Source organism: Papaver somniferum, chromosome 2 (genome assembly GCF_003573695.1).
Source record: "Papaver somniferum cultivar HN1 chromosome 2, ASM357369v1, whole genome shotgun sequence".
In the NCBI taxonomy this organism is placed as follows: domain Eukaryota; kingdom Viridiplantae; phylum Streptophyta; class Magnoliopsida; order Ranunculales; family Papaveraceae; genus Papaver; species Papaver somniferum.
In genome coordinates this window covers 131,793,026-131,809,422 of record NC_039359.1, presented here as the reverse complement: position 1 = coordinate 131,809,422, position 16,397 = coordinate 131,793,026, and the positions used below count along the sequence as shown (strand labels likewise).

The 16,397-nt window shown below is 36.2% G+C and overlaps 1 protein-coding gene across 1 annotated transcript; it reads right to left on the bottom strand.

The window, feature by feature from the left end:
- Positions 1-4,791: 4,791 nt before the first annotated feature.
- On the bottom strand, positions 4,792-11,899 carry LOC113349146 (transcription factor ABORTED MICROSPORES-like). Its single transcript, XM_026593066.1, has 4 exons — positions 11,015-11,899; positions 10,672-10,920; positions 9,304-9,477; positions 4,792-5,281 (listed from the first exon to the last, which is right to left on the bottom strand). Exons 1-4 carry the CDS (start codon positions 11,807-11,809, stop codon positions 5,186-5,188), a joined length of 1,314 nt encoding a protein of 437 aa, XP_026448851.1. The 5' UTR covers positions 11,810-11,899; the 3' UTR covers positions 4,792-5,185.
- Between the last annotated feature and the right edge of the window lie 4,498 nt (positions 11,900-16,397).

The window sequence follows — 16,397 nt, the reverse complement described above, 5'->3', positions numbered from 1 at the left end:
CGCTGCCTACTTTTTTGGCACTGGTGCATATTGAACCATCTTTGTCTTCCCAACGTTGGCACAAGAGTTTCATTTATCTCTTTGGCGCATCCATTGCACAATGCATTGTGAGCATCTTTAGGAGGTCGAACCATTTGTGATGGAGAGGAAAATCTCGCCTCCGGCGTTATGTACAGCAAGCCGGAACTCCCTGATGCATCTCCCATAATAGAGTGGCCAGGATGTAAAGATTCAAGGCTTACCGGGAAAGTGCATACCTAGCATGCTTAGCAACCGTGATGCTCGAAACGTAGTTTCCGTACGTAACTCCTCATCATTGAAACTTACCCATGTTTTTCTAAGGGTACGAGGCCATTTAGACTAATGGTGATGCATTTTGCATGCATCACAGGCTTGCGAGTACTATCGAAACATTGTCATGCCGTGGGCTAGAAAATAGGCCATTGCAAGCTTATTGTCACGTTCTTGCTTCTCTTCGGCAATGAGATGGATGCATGCACTTTTCTTGCGCGTGCCAAGGGTACATCATCCAAGCTCATGTTATTTGAAAATGAGAGGGTATTAAGTACACTACCATATTTTTGGTTCGGCAACCTGTATGGATAAAACCTAATAAAATTGCAAGTAGAACAACTTAATGATCTTTGAAAAAATATATATATATGTATATAGAGTTTATATCTCTATCTATTCTCAATCAGAAAGTTTAGACTCAAGAGTCCATGAACCTGATTTTTAAGAAGAGTACTTGGATGATCTCAAAAATTAATATCTAAAATCAATCTAGTCGTATACATATAATCAAATCGGAACTCTGCCAAGTATGAAACTTATTATCTGTATTTCATGATACAAATTCTATAAGAACTATCCTCGTAATCGATCATAATTAAATATATGTACTACTAGAATGAATACATACTACTTATGTTATTCATATTATAAAGATAAACAATGTAATGCAGAAAGGATAAATACAAGGCACGAGAAGTTTTGTCAATCCGGAAACCGCAACTGTAGAAAATTCCGGGGCCTCGTCCAGATTTGAACGACGAAATATATTAAGCCACTACAGACACTATCCTACTATCATACTTCGGATTGGAATGTAGTTGAGACCGAATTCACCCTCCAAGAAATTCAGCTGTAGTCGAGCTCCTTACATCCCTTAAACCTTGAATGCTTTATGCAATTGATTTCATTAGCTAACATCCTTAACAGCCTAAGAGTTTCCTCATCTTAAGTGAATACTTTTGATACCAATATGCCTCTAACAGATAGGACTATTTGATTTCCCTTTATATCAAATAGATCAAGACTTGTAAATCTCTTTGCAATAGACAAAGCTAGTAAACCCCATTAATTCGGAACACTAACACTCAGTTAGATGAGAACCCTATATTCTTAACCACCTCTCAAAAACAATCGTGAATAAATCAATTAAGAATAGTTTTCATATATCTATCTTGAGCAATCATAAAGTCTAAGATGAAAATAACTTTGTGATTTATATCTATCTCGGTCTTGAAAGAGATCATGAAGACCTCGATAACAAAAAAGTAAGATCATGATACACGAACTATCAAGGTAAAGATAGTCATACCTAGCTTCACGAATCCTCAAGTGAAGTGTTTAAGTCGTAGACCTAATTATTTTTCTCAGAGTAAACCTAGGTCAATAGAGGATGACTTTAGCAATCAACTAGGACACAAAGTGTCAGAGATGGAATTTCCCAGTTGAATGATAGTCTCTACAAATAGATGTTCAAGACTGAGGATTGGTTAGAATTCAAGCTAAGATAACTTGAGATTCAAGCAAACACTTTTTTCTGTTTAGATGAAAATCTAATTATGGTTTCAAGTAAGCATGTGAAAAGCTTGTCTTGAAATCATATAGAAGAATATACACAGTGGTCCGGGTATGTGAACCGTGTATAATGATAATTCTTGGAAAATATGCCTTTAAAACTAATAAGCAATATCATGTTCATTTAAACATTTAAGACTTCAATCAAGATGCACAAACAAAATGTGTTTTAGTGATTAATGATATCTTAGAGGTGTTTATGAGAATTATAGCAATGTTAAAAGAAGATAAGTCTTTGTGCATCTGCTAAATATTCACTGGGACGGTTGGTGAAATGATTCATGAACCGTTAGGCAGTTCATGAATTCTGGGCGCTATGGTTCATGGACAGTTCAACGACACATGAACTCAGATGTCAACTTTTATAGAAATGCTCGGTTGAACCCACAGTTTTGCTATATCAAGCTTATTATCAATGTTAGATACTCAAACTATTTCTTTATTTATAGTATACTAAGTCAAGTCTTGGACTAGGTTAAAATTTGGTAGTTTAATATCATACATCAGCTTTGAAGACTTGAAGATCGACGAAGACATTTGAAGAACTTCTGTATCAGCTATGTGAAGACTGAACCATTATATTTTACTCATTATCTTACCATTTTATCTATTGAGACTATGTCGTATGACTTTTAGTAGATTTAAAAAAAAAAAGAAATTTTGAGTCAAACTCGTCTTGTTAAAAATATCGAAATATGATTCTAGCATAGATGTTCAAAGGTCCTTAACAATATTAGTTCGAAACAATTTATATTTTGAAAATTGATTTGTGGATCAACTGAAAATAGCTCATACAATTGTTTTTATCATTTGGGAATGTTTGATACATCATAGATATCTGATTTCAGAAATACAGGAAAGTTGACGAACCTGTTCGCAAACGAAAGTTCAGTTGGGAATAGTTCACGAACCCAGTTGGAAAACCACGGTGAACTGATTTTTTAATGTTCGTATGAAAGGCTTACGGTTGGAGAACCCGGTGGGAAAACTGTGTCCATCTCAGTTCATAAGCCATGAACGGTTGGCGAACCCAGTTCGCAAACCGTGTCCATCTGAATTATCGATCCGAGTAAGGGATGTCGTACCCAGTGCATGATCCTTAGCTCCCTAAATCGTGAACTAGCCTTATAGTTCACGAACCGTCTCACCAACTGTCCCAGTAATTCTAGCAGTAGCAGATGCTTAAAGACTTATTTTTTAAATATGTTTAGCCTTGTTAGGACTCTCTTAAATACTTCTAAGACTTCATTGATCACTTAAATACTTATGTGTGTGCATTATGATTAAACTCTTAAGTGTTTTTATGGATATAATATTTCTTATTGTTCACATGGAATATTTGCCAAATCGAACAAGTCATTACACACGGTTCCATAACCGATCCACAGTGTATATTGTTCTATTGTATTTCCAAGACCTAAAGTGTTTGCTTGAGTCCTAAGTTATCTTAGCTTGAATTCTATGCAAGCTCAGTCATGAAAATCTATAAATAGAGATGCTCTTTCAACTGGGAAGTTCAAACCATGACACTTTATGTCCTAGTTGATATAGAGTCGTCCTCTATGAACCTAGGTTTATTCTGAGTAGCATAATTAGATTTACGAATAAAATACTTCACTTTGGGGATTCGTGAAACCAGGTCCGACTTTTTTTTTACTCTGATAGTTCGTGTATAAAACACCTTCAAAACCAATTTTGTATAAAACTTCATTTAAAAAGCTCCAATTTACACTATCTGAAGTTTTATCGAAATTTAGCTTACACATTAACCCCGGAGATTTTTGACGGAGTCTATAATTAACACATTCATTCGCTAGCTATCAATACTCCATCTAGAATTTGCATCCCCTTTATAATACTAGATTGTGATGGAAAAGTCAAAGTAGGAAGACATACCTTCAACCGCTCCGCTAGAACTTTACAAATAATCTTGTACATAATTCTACGAGGCAATAGGCTACTTTAATATGGGCGGATCCAATGTAGAGTAAGGTATGCACTTAATACCCTTGCAGCCCTGCCCATTAAGCTTCCAAGCCTAATTTTTCCTTCAAGCATAATATTGTTTTCCTGCTACCCCTAACAAAACTCCGCTTCCCCTTAATCTAGTTTCTGGCTCCGTTGCTGGACCAAACACCAACTTTTTTTATGAATGGGAGCAATAATATTGTTTTTTATAGAAATATCAAAAATATTATGATCATGAAATTCTTGGAACGCCTTCGTTAAGTCCCCTTTTATGAAATTACATCCAACAACATAATATTCTATAGGAAACTCATCCGGACTCGGAGCTCTATCCACACCCAAATCTTGAATTGTTTTCTTAACTTCTTCTTCACTAAATAGTCTCTCCAACTAATAACTGACGTACATTCTCATCAGTACAATTTAAGCACATATTCTTGATTCTCAATCTATGATTTAAAGTTTCTTTTTAACAATTTCAAATGATTTACAGTGCCCTCCTTAACCTCATCTTTATTCACGGTCCATCTACATTTGACTCTAATTATGGTTGTTGTTTATTGCTCTATGGCCCTTTATCACATGGTGAAATGCTTGGTATTTTGATCACCATCACGAATTGCTTTGACTCTTAGTTTTTGGTGTAGCAATATTTCTTTACCAATATTTCTTTATGTCTATGGGACTTTTCATACTCCATTTTAGTCGTCACAAGCAAATCCTCTTCAATGTCGATGAGACTCCTAATTTAATCATCATCAATATCTTCCAATTTTTTGACCTTCCAATTATTCCAATTCTATGCATCCGTTCTTGGAATTGGCCGGCTCAAAAATCGCCATTTTCCCTTTTATAAGACCATTATATATACATTTATACCCGATCTATATAAAATAGTCCTTGGATGTGTTCCTGAAACCCAAATTTCGTTAAGATCCTTGTGCCTAAAAAACTTTATAACTCCAAACAAACCAAACCGGATATTCACATACTAAGAGATGATAATAAAAGCTGTATTACAAGATTTAGAGATAAGTTCTACAAACAAACCAAAAAGTGCCAAAAACAAACAAACGAACATGCGATCTTCAGCATAATCAGCATTATTAGTAATTATTCTTTACTCTGACAACTCGATAACAAACAAGCAGCAGCTTCAAGATAACGAACAACGAGAAACCTAATCTCTCTTCATTCTGATGCATCATGACCAGGCCTCTTTTGTTTGATTCTCTGCATAATATACTCCCACGCACACATCTATACATAGTGGCATCATAATCATACAATGGACAAGACTGGCAACAAGATAACGTCTTTTTAGTACACCAGAAACTTTTCCCATTTTCCATTAACAAGCAGGTAGGACACTCAGTCCACATCTCAGGGCAGAGCTGATAATGCAATCTTTTAGCTTTTCTTCAGTCATCTTGTCCTGCTTTTTCACCTGCAAAACGTCCATCAAAAACGACGTCACTACTTATTCCTCGGATAAGAGAGTGATAATGCAGAACCACCATTTCAATGATACGGTCCATACCCTTCTGAAGAAAATAAACGTGCGGTTTTCTTTTGATCGTGCATTTTGTTTTGTGGAATACAGCTTCGTTCATTTCTAATGAGATTCTCTACCGACTATTGATCCACAACATTATTATTTCTATTTTTTCAAGCTGGTTCATATGTCTCCAGTCTTTGGCGTGTGCCTCAGACACCCCAGAGAATAAAATACCTACCCAAGATAGTGGTCGTGGGGGCTATAGTAGCTATCAGTAACTACCAGATGACAAATAAATTTCCTTTCCTATTAAATAACCAAAAAAGTAACTACCAAATGTTCAAGGTCATCATGCACCAATGGTTAGGTTCATGCTGTTAGCATGAACATTTAGGCTACAGCAAAGGTCAAAAATAGTATGCCCAACAATCGTTCCCAAGGCTAAGAGGAAGAAAAGGCTAACTAATGGCTATCACCCACCTCCCAAAGCAGGACAAAAGACCAAGTGGGCGAGAAGAAAATTCTTAGTGGAAAACATACGTTTGTTTTACTTGTTTTCTTTTCCTAAAAAATGGGTAGGAAACTTCCATTTCTCTTGTTAAATCAAAGACCATGAAAGCTAGTTTTGGAGAAGTTGAAACATCATCATCAAGATGATGTTTTATCTTAGAATCCCTAGCGGCTTAGCCAATAGAGTTTGGACATGTAATTTAAGCTTTCCTAGCCCAGTGCAAGCTTTCGAAAGTGATTGAAAGTGATGACCAAGCTTTCATAACTCGACTTCAAATTACTAAGTATTTTGTAGAAACCCGTCTCGTTGATGCCAGTTAGAAAAGACAAGCTGTAATCATGTGGGATATTGCGAGATTCGGAATTTGATTCTAGTAGTAGTGTGGAGAGTGCGAGGAAGGAGAGGTTGATGTATCATTTCCTTGGTTGGGCTTTAGACGTTTTAGTGTTTCAGGAATCTGAACTTTCTTTTTTGAATCGGGTAATTTTAGATGAGAGCCAGATGTACGAAAACAGAACATAGTGACGCATTTTCGAAAAATGATAACTGTGGTAGTGATTTATGTAATTTTTATTTTTTCTTTTACTGATGGGACATATATTATTTCTATTTATTAAAAGAATGTCACTTTTGGATCAAAACAAAAAATGAGAAAGGATATCCGAAAACAAAATACAGTGACGTGATTTGGAATATATTAATAGAGGATATATATGTGGAAGTACTTTTTAATTTTTAAAGCTTTTACGTATATGCATGAATAATTTCACCATGGCATATCCTTGTAGGTAGAGGTGTAAAACGTGCGGTCCGGCACAGTCCGGTACATGAAATCGCGTGTTTTACGTGCCATGTACCGTGCTGTGATGTGTTAACGATTTAAACATGTCGTGTTGTGCTTTACTAGTTAAAAGGTAGGTACAACACAGCCCACGGGCACAACACATGAATAAACGTGTCGTGATGTGCCGTGCTGGCACACGTGCTATAAACAATTTAAAATCACTTAATGTATACATTAAGTCAGATATTATCACAAGAATTTAATTAGACAACATTTCATTTGGAATTATCTCAAGTAAAATTAACAAGTTTATTCAATAAGAAAAAATAGCCCATCAAATATAAAATTGGATTATTGTCATGTAAACTAATGTTCTAGTTAAATATAGGACGACATTACAACAATGATATTGAAATATATTTTCCAAATATTAAGGTATTATATGTGTTGTTATAAATAAGCTAATATAAAATTTTAAAAACTAGCTAGAATAGTGACTCATTTGTGAAATATACAAAAAATGTGATGTGTTATGCCTTGTTATATGGTGTATTTGTACATGTTATGACGTGCTTTCTTAACGTGTTGGGCTGGGCCACGTGCTTATCCGTGTTGCGTGCTGTGCTGTGCTACTGTGCCAATTAGTCAAACCCAGCACGTCCCATTTAACTAACGTGTTGTGCCGTGCTGGGCTAAGTCACGTGCTGGGTTGGACTGAGCTCAAATTTTAGCGTGTTGTGCTGGGCTGTGCTCGTGCTGGCACAGCCAAATCTACACCTCTACTTGTAGGAGAAAAAAGAGAGAAATCTTCCCGCACTTCTTTTCCTTGGTGGGGAAAAAAAAAGAGAAATGATAAGCATGTTCGAACATTGCAAGTAATGAGCGAGTTTGATATAATCATGGAATGAGTTTATCCTTCATAACAAGTTTAACTAGGGCTGCACAACGGGTAGGATAGATAGGATATGGTCTATACCCGCCACCCTACCCGTTTACTGGCGGTTAAGAAAATCTTTACCCGCCACCCTACCCGCCAAATAATGAATAGGGTAGGATACGGTTAAAAAACTGGCGGGTAGGGTAGGTTTGGCGGGTATGAGTAGGGTATGTGCACCCCTAGGTAGGATGGGTAGAATATGGCCTATACCCGCCACCCTACCCGTTTACTGGCGGTTAAGAAAATTTTTACCCGCCACCCTACCCGCCAAATAGTGGATAGGATACGGTTAAAAAACTGGCGGGTAGGGTAGGGTTGGCGGGTATGGATAGGGTATGTGCACCCCTAAGTTTAACCCCTTCAAATTGGTCTTTTAATCTCATGTTTGCCGTTGATACTTTTGCCGCCAGTTACATAGACGTTGCCTGCGCCACCGCTGGAACAATTTTCATCGTGAAACACGTTTTGAATCATTGATTGATGGCAACACTAACGATGAACCTGTTACTTATTTTATGCTACTTAAAAGTTAAAAAGACATCTCACCGACCAAAGCACCACTTAATTTAGTTAGCTTTAATCTGTTTTTTCTAATGAACAGTTAGCTTTAGTTTAATTGATATGTGATTAAAGCACAAAAAACAACAGAAACCCATTCCTGCTAATTGATTTGGTGCTTCTTCTTTTTTACGTTCTCAATTATTAATCGATGATCAACTGCAAAGTGCAACTCATGTTAAGGGTTTAGTCTTTTTTTCTTTTATGGGTACCCTACTTTGATTGAGATGACATTATTAGCACTTCTGATATATTAACCTACTCTAATTTTTAAATCATTCAGGAGATTAAAAACTTTGAATATTGCTCAAAGATGATGAGCGGTTCATATTTGTCAGTATTAGTCAATAGTATCACATTACAAAACAGAAGAGAATGTTGAAATTTATCGGTCTCTAATTTTGACTGCGTGAATGGTTTTTTATCCTTACCTGGACGTATAATCTCTAAGTACTTAAAGAACTGAGCTCGGATTAAGAGTCATGCTATCAACTTACGTAATACATGTATCCTAACTTCTAACTCCTAGTGCGTGACTCTTACCACTCAAAATAATATCATATCATCATATATTTAAACGCATCATTTTCTTTGGCTTTTTTGTTCATTTTCCGCTAAAAATTCATAAAGCCAGTTACTCCCTCCGTTACTTTTTAATAGGCCAGTTTCTTTTTTTGAGAAAATTAAGGAAATTAAGAGAACTAATTATTGAAAGTGGTTCTCTACATACTTGTCAATAAAAGAAGTGAAGTGAAATGGTCCCCATGACACTTGTCAGCCAAAGAAATAAGTGAAATGGTCCACATAACACTTGTCATCAAAAGAAGTTAAAAGAAAAATGGTCCCAGAAAATTAAAGTAACATTTGACTTTCTCAATTAGGAAACTGGCCTATTTTTTTGAAATATTTATTTATAGAAACTGGCCTATTAAAAAGTAACGGAGGGAGTACTATACAGTGATCAGCATCACTACTATGTAGGGTCTTTAACCAACGTGCGATATGGGGTCAATAAACTCATACATCACCTTAGGCATAAAGACTGGAAATCTTGACTGTAGACTTCATGATGATAATTAAGCTTAAATTCCTTGTTTATGGTTGTTCTTTGTTCATTTTTCCAAAGGGTGAAAGTTAAACTTTTAGGAAAAAAATATACACAAAAGGTTGAAAGAACTTACCCTGATGAAGACCGTACTTAAGACATGTTGGGGTTTGATTTGGTCTACAGCAGCATAAGTAATCTCAAACCCTGTAGTTTCCATAACGCGGAAAGTGTCGCCTGCTATGCCATTCGCACCTTGACATGTTATCTTGACTATGAACCTTTTCTCTTCCATTTTCTCTATGTCGATCTGCATGGTTCAAATAGAGATAATTAATTCAAAAGCAAGAAGAAAAAAAGCTAGGAGTACTTGTTCATCGAGCTAGACGAAGAATGAAACCTAGAACCTAGGACTCTAGATGAACCCCCTATGCCTAAATAAAGCGGATGGTTGGTTATGTCTGAGATTTTCCAAAATCCTATAGAAAATGCTAGAGAAAAAGGCATATGTTAATTTCAAAGGAAAAATGTCAAGATGAAAACTTAAAATATACGTAAAATCCAAATTGTTTTTACTATTCAACCAGCGTTAAAGTAAGTAAATGCCGGGGGTCTGAGGTTTGTGGTGATATTCAAAGAATCAAATAATTTGCTTGAGACAAAAGTAGCTTGCCTTTGACAAATGACTTTCATCTATATTTTGAATAGGCCGCCGAGATACAGTCCACAACCTCGATATTTTTTATTTATTTTCATTTGTTCACATGTAAGGTCACTATATATAATTAACTCTCTGATGGCTTTACAACTCTCTGATATGCAATCAGAGATCTGACCGTTTTATTTTCCAAGTGCAAATTCCACCACGAGCCATTCAAAATCCAGATGTACGTTCCCTCCCTACACCAGAAAATTTTATCTCGAAAGGACGTAGAATTTTTCATTTCAAAGTGGGTTTGATCGTGTACTGAACTGAATGATAGTACTTTGAAAAGCTCATGGTAAGAGATATGAGTGAATAAGGCAGACATGGTACTGTCAATAGAAGTTGGGACTTGGGAGTTCGAAAGATTTTTACCCAACTTCGGAAGGAAGAGTAATTATTCTTCTCTCATGTAACAACTTTTCTTCCTACGTCAATATTTTCATTGATGACTGCGAATCAGTCATATATGCTAAGCAAGACTTGACGACTAGCTACATACTGGATAAACTTTCAAAATTTTGCCCAACGTACGTAAGAGATCCCTTCCTACGGATCTCATCTGTCATACTGTTCGTCTTATCTTATGGCCTTAAATGATTCCGTTCGGACGATGATGACATAAAAGATTACTATGCAAAATAACTGACACCAAATGCTAAAAAAAGAAGCAGGAAAGCAAGAGAACAAGGGAAAGGTATTGCAAACGTTAAACGCATCAAATATAGAAATCTTATGAATCAAATGACAGTAGCCGAAAAGGTATATGAGTTTCCATGCATGAATAAATAAAATATGTACCTCGATTATCTGCGGTTTGGTTTTAGACGCAGAGCCGGCATGAGTTTTAATTCTTGGACGAATATCATCATCAAGATCATCCTCATCCTCTTCCTCTTCCTCTTCCATTATAATGTCATTGTTCATTAATCTAGGTTGACGTTGTTGGAGTAATTGTTGTTCTTTAAGCTCCTTTTGTAGCTTTGCTGTTTCTTCTTGCATATTCCTTAAATAAGATAGTGCATCCACTAATACCGATCGTTTATCCATCTGTAAGACAATCACAAATGGAATTTTTAGTCTCCAAAATCATATAATTGATTAGATTTATTAATTTGAAAAAAATATTATGAGTTCTTTTTACCTTTGTGATATTTGGAACAAGGGCACGTAAAGCAAGCAATTGTTGACTAAGCCTTTTCCTTCTATTCCTTTCTGAAACTAAATTTTTACAATTTAGTGTTCCTTTTTTGGGTTCATCATCAATTTCTTCTTCTTCCTCGTCGTCGTCATCTGCTACAGTAGCAGCAGTAACGGTAGTGGTACTTTGATGTCGCTTAGTTGATACTTTAGGTGGCTTTTCGATATTCTGGGTCTTTTGCATCTTCAGCCGCGGTTGTTGGGGAACATCAGAAACTGAGGACGATGGCGAAATTGACGCCATGGTGATCACATTATCGTTCTCAGTTTGGAAATATTGATCAACTCCAATACTGTCAGGACTGCTCTCAGTCATTACATTAAGATATTGCTCACATTCTGCTTCGTTATTAACTGGTTGATCAAGAATAACTTCCTCGTGACCGGGAAGAACAGGGTGATAATAGTGATCTTCAGGTTGAGAAATAATGTTATTATCAAATTCATGAAGATCAAGTAAGAACGGTGAATCGGGTCTAGGTAAGGCAGGAAGAATATTACATTCTGGATATGGATGCTCATATTCCATGTTTGTACCAGTGGTGGTGGTATTTGCAAACTCGAAAAAGTTTTCATCAAGCATTTGAAGATCTTGAAGTTGTTGAAGCTCTTGAGGAATAATGCTGGGATCATCTAGATCCAACCATAAAGAAATGGTATCAAGGATTTTGGATTTTGAGTTATTCATGGATTCTTGATTCAATTCTTCATGAAAACTATAAGCATCTACTCCCTCCATAATTTTTTTTTTCTCACTGTTTTTCTTGATGGGGTGGGCTGCTCACTCTGTCTCCACGTTGAGAGTACAAAGAAAGTTTGTTTGTTTTTTAATCTTGAATTTGTATACGAAGGTAAGGAGGAATATATATAGAGAAATAATGAGGAAAACTCCAAAATAGTGGGTGGGGTGACACTTGAATTCATTCCATAAAAATTAGACTGAGAGTGAGTGCGTGAGTGAGTTTGTTGCTGGACAGAATAATTTGGCAAATACAGAACAATTAAGTTGGTCTGGCGCTTACTCATTGTACCAAAAAAGAAAATGAAAGTAGTTTGGAGCCTTTGGACCCATATTGTAATGGGGTTGGGAGTTGGGAGGGATATTAACCGTATTACATATAGTATAAAATTTGAAAATATACATGAGAGTGAGTGCAGTTACTGAATGGATAAATTTGGCAATGAAAAACGCTTTATAAACGGAGAGTTTTTGGACATTGTCAGTACCGATAAATACATTGAGTTCTTGCTAGCCTTGAGGGATAGGGCAAGACCTGTTGAAAAAAAAATGGGTTTCACAAAGGATGAATGACACAGAGAAGAAATTGTTGCACTCCAAAACTTTCAAGGCTTGTATAAATTTCTTTTAGACAAATATTTCTACCCTCCCAATAACAATTGGCGATTACAACAGGTATGCGAAATATTGCCTTCAGGATACAATGAAAGCCCTGCAACGAAAACTGAATTCAAGGTTTGTACCCCTTGATTCAATCAAGAACACACAAAGAGATTTCTGATTTCTGATGATGCTTTTTGAAATAGAGAAAACAGATTGATTTTTCTTATATGTTAAACGAAACTGGGAGAAGCTATTTATAAAGGGTTTTGCACCTGTTGGGAATAGTTTTTTTTTTTTATTCTCCAACAGGTTTCTATTCACGAAACGTCAGGTTCCTTCATCAACAGACATCAATGGTGTCTTTTGGATTCGAAATTTTCGAACAGGCTTTTATCGGCCAAATAAAACCTTCAGTTCAAAAAACCATAAAACAAAGTTAAAACTTTTAAATCAGAGTGACTGCATCACCGAAGTGACTGCCTACGTACCCGAGTGGGATCAAGCCAACGTAGTTCAAGCACAATTGAGACTAAGCATCATCGTTGAAATCAACACATAAATGATAGGTATTTTTTGGATTTGAACCTTCACTTAGTGTAAGAAACTCAAAGCCTTATCGAGGTTCTATGGTGAAACCAGTCTTGAACCAAGTACCCCTTATGATAAAACCGGAGTCTCCACACATATTGATTTCATAAAATCATGTGTTCTGTAGCCAAGCACGTTAATGGCCATGTGCTTATATCCTTGTTCATGAGTCTTCTTTGGTTCATAAAACAAGACCCACCAATCAATTTTGGGAAATTTGGTCTTCGAAATGTCAAAATCTATCGGTTCATAAAACATTTTTGTATAGTTGCATAGAAATGAGTGTGAATTGTGAGCAAGAAATTATTATTTTTGTATAGTTGTATAGCATTTTCATGAGCAATGAATTATATTTCTTGTTAAATTAATTAAGTGTTATAGTTGTATAGTCTCAATTCTCATGCAAATAGAGTATTATTGTTTACATGTATGAACCTCGTTTTTAGTCAATCATAACGCCTGAATTATTTTTTCTAAGAAAATTTAGGCAAAGCCTAAGGAAGTTGATATATAGTAGTGCTAGTGGTGTCATTACTTAGACAAACATCTGACCCACTGCTAAGATTCTTACAGACAATAGCCATGTTTAAGGCTTGTAAATTTTGGATTCTATGAAGAAGTTTAAGACCTGTTAAAACAAAAGTTACATGTTTAATGTTTAATGTGATTTCTTCATTCAAATGCTGCTTTTACCTGTGATAGTTCCTGCTGAATCTTCCTTTGATGGCTTTAATGTAAAGAGCATTGAAATGTTCCAGAATTTCATTGGTTTCAGCATGTATCTCGATATTCATGTGCTGCTTTTCCTCAGCCCATCCAAAAGCTAAGTCTGCTCCTCCTGTAGCTCCTCCTGCTCCTCAATGGCCTGTGTGTCATCTGCTATCAACATAGTTGCCTGCAAAATCAGTAATAGTTAGGGCAGAGAAAAACTGATAACTGTTAGGATCCTGTATAGTGAAGATTTTGATTATGTAACCATAATTCTGCTTTTGCTGAGGGATCCCAACATGGATTCCAGTTTCTGCTCTTTGGGGACCAGTATCAGAGATATTCCCCTGAGAATTCAGGGCATGGTGAGGCAAATTGTGGATTCTGTTATAGTCACAGAAGTGTTGTTGAATGCTAAGAGAGGTTTTATTAGAATTGGGTGTGATGTTTTGGAAAACTAGATCACATCTAGCCTTCCATATAAACCAGCATGTAGTAGCATAGATACTGATATTTTCATTGTTGCTTGTATGTTGAAACCAAGCATTGAACCAATCCATGAAAGGTGATTGATGGTCAAACAAACCATGACTTTCACCAAACATATGCTGCCAAACATCAGTAGCAGCTGGGCAATTGAGGAACATATGTGTCATTGTCTCCTCCCCACTTTTGCATATTTTGCATATGGGATCAATATAATGAAGAATGCTTGCAGTTTTAGCATTAGTTGGGAGGATTTCATGAGCGCATTTCCAGAGAAAGATTTTGATGGCAGGTGCAACTTCCAAATTCCATATACCTCCCCAGTATCTTGTTGCCTGGTCATTTCTGTAAAGATTCTCTATTTTGGCTTTGTACAAAGCTTTAACAGAGAATTTGCCTGTGTTGTTGAGGTTCCATTGCATGTTGTCCTCTTCCCTGGAGTGGATAACAAGATCAGTGATTTCTTGGGCAATATCATGACTAAATATTTGTTGAATAAGCTGAATGTTCCATTCCCTTTGATCTGTCATTAAGTGAGCTAGAAGTTGAATGTCATTGGAGAAGTTTGCAGGTTTTGTGAGCTTGTCAGTTGAATTAGGTATCCATATATCCTCCCGGACTCTTATTTTGTTACCATTGCCTATTCTCCAGGTGCAATGTTGCTGAATGTTCTGAATACCTTCAAGAACCCCTTTCCATATCCAAGAATCTCCATCTTTAGCTTTGGTGTTCATATTTAGCACATTTCTCCCTATTAAGTATTTAGCATCCATCAATTGGAACCATAGAGAATCATTATCCTGTTCCAATCTCCACCTTATTTTTGTTATCATGGAGCTATTGAAAAGTTCCATATTCATGAATCCTAATCCACCAAGATCCTTAGGTTTGCATATAGCTGTCCAAGCTTTAGGGTAGTAACCAGTGGAGTTTTCCAAGTTCTTCCCCCAGAAGAAGTCCCTTTGTAACTTGTTCATATCTTGACAAGTTTGCTTTGGTATTCTGAAACAGTTCATTTGATAAATACTGGCCGTTGAAGTGACAGATTTTATTAAAACTTCTCTTCCAGCTGGGTTTAAAGGAGAATTCTTCCAACTTGAGAGCCTCGTCATCATCTTGTCCACTCCTGGTCTGAAAGATTGAATCTTGCTTCTATGAGTAAATAGAGGAGAGCCTAAGTACTTGTCATTTAAAGGTAGAACTTGAACTCCTAGCAGGTTGCAGATTGTATGCATTAGGGCTGGATCAGTGTCCTTGCTGAAGAAAGCACCAGATTTATTGAAGTTGATGAGTGACCAGAAGTATCCCCAAAAATATTGAGGAAGTCCTTGAGGTTTTGGGCTTCAGTTGTATTAGCTTTGCAGAAGACCATACAATCATCAGCAAAAAGAAGGTGGTTTATTGATGGAGCATTCTTGCAGATTTTTACTCCAGAAATAATGCCCAAGTCTTCAGCATGAGATAAAGTTCTAGAAATGGCTTCCATGCAGAAGAGGAATATATATGGGGATAGTGGGTCCCCTTGTCTGAGCCCTCTTGAGGGGTTGAAGAAGATATCTGGAGAACCATTTATTAGAACTGCTGCAGATGTGGTGGAGATACATTGCATAATCTTGTTGCACCAATCAGAGTTGAAACCAATTTTTATCATAATGGTATGAAGAAATTTCCAGTCAACTCAATTATCTATGCACTTTTAAGGGAATTGTGTGTGATTTCAAGATTGGTATTATTTGTACAATTTGATTTAGTACTCAAGGAAATGTTAGTGTTCCAATGAGGATTGTAAAAATTGAAAAACTTGGTAACTACCACAAAAACCCATTACATGAATTAATACGGTCAATTCAAAATCTTAACACCTAAGGCTGAGGAAAAAATCAAAAAAACTCTTTCTTTGTTTTCTTTTTTTACGTTAAGAATTGTGCAAATCTTAAGAGACCATACAAACCACAACCGTATCAATACCAAAGGTATAACTATGGATATTGTCACATTATGATAGCAAAAATCTGCTATCATACGATAAAATCTGCTCCTTTTTTTTTTGATCGGTCAAGAGAAAATTCATTGATAAGAGAGGTACTTAAAAGGGGTACCTCAACCCAAAGAATACAAGAGGGAACAAAAAACACAAAATTGGTCAATTAACCCAATAACGATAATTCCTGGGTGAAAAAGACATTTAAAATTTGATACTGTT

Bases quoted from the DNA above. Each gene is read 5' to 3' on its own strand.
- LOC113349146 (XM_026593066.1), bottom strand. From the start codon at position 11,809: ATGGAGGGAGTAGATGCTTATAGTTTTCATGAAGAATTGAATCAAGAA. The intron at 10,921-11,014 runs GTAAAAAGAACT...ATTGTCTTACAG, and splicing joins TTGTTCCAAATATCACAAAG to ATGGATAAACGATCGGTATT. The intron at 5,282-9,303 runs GTAAGTTCTTTC...GACGTTTTGCAG, and splicing joins TAAGTACGGTCTTCATCAGG to GTGAAAAAGCAGGACAAGAT.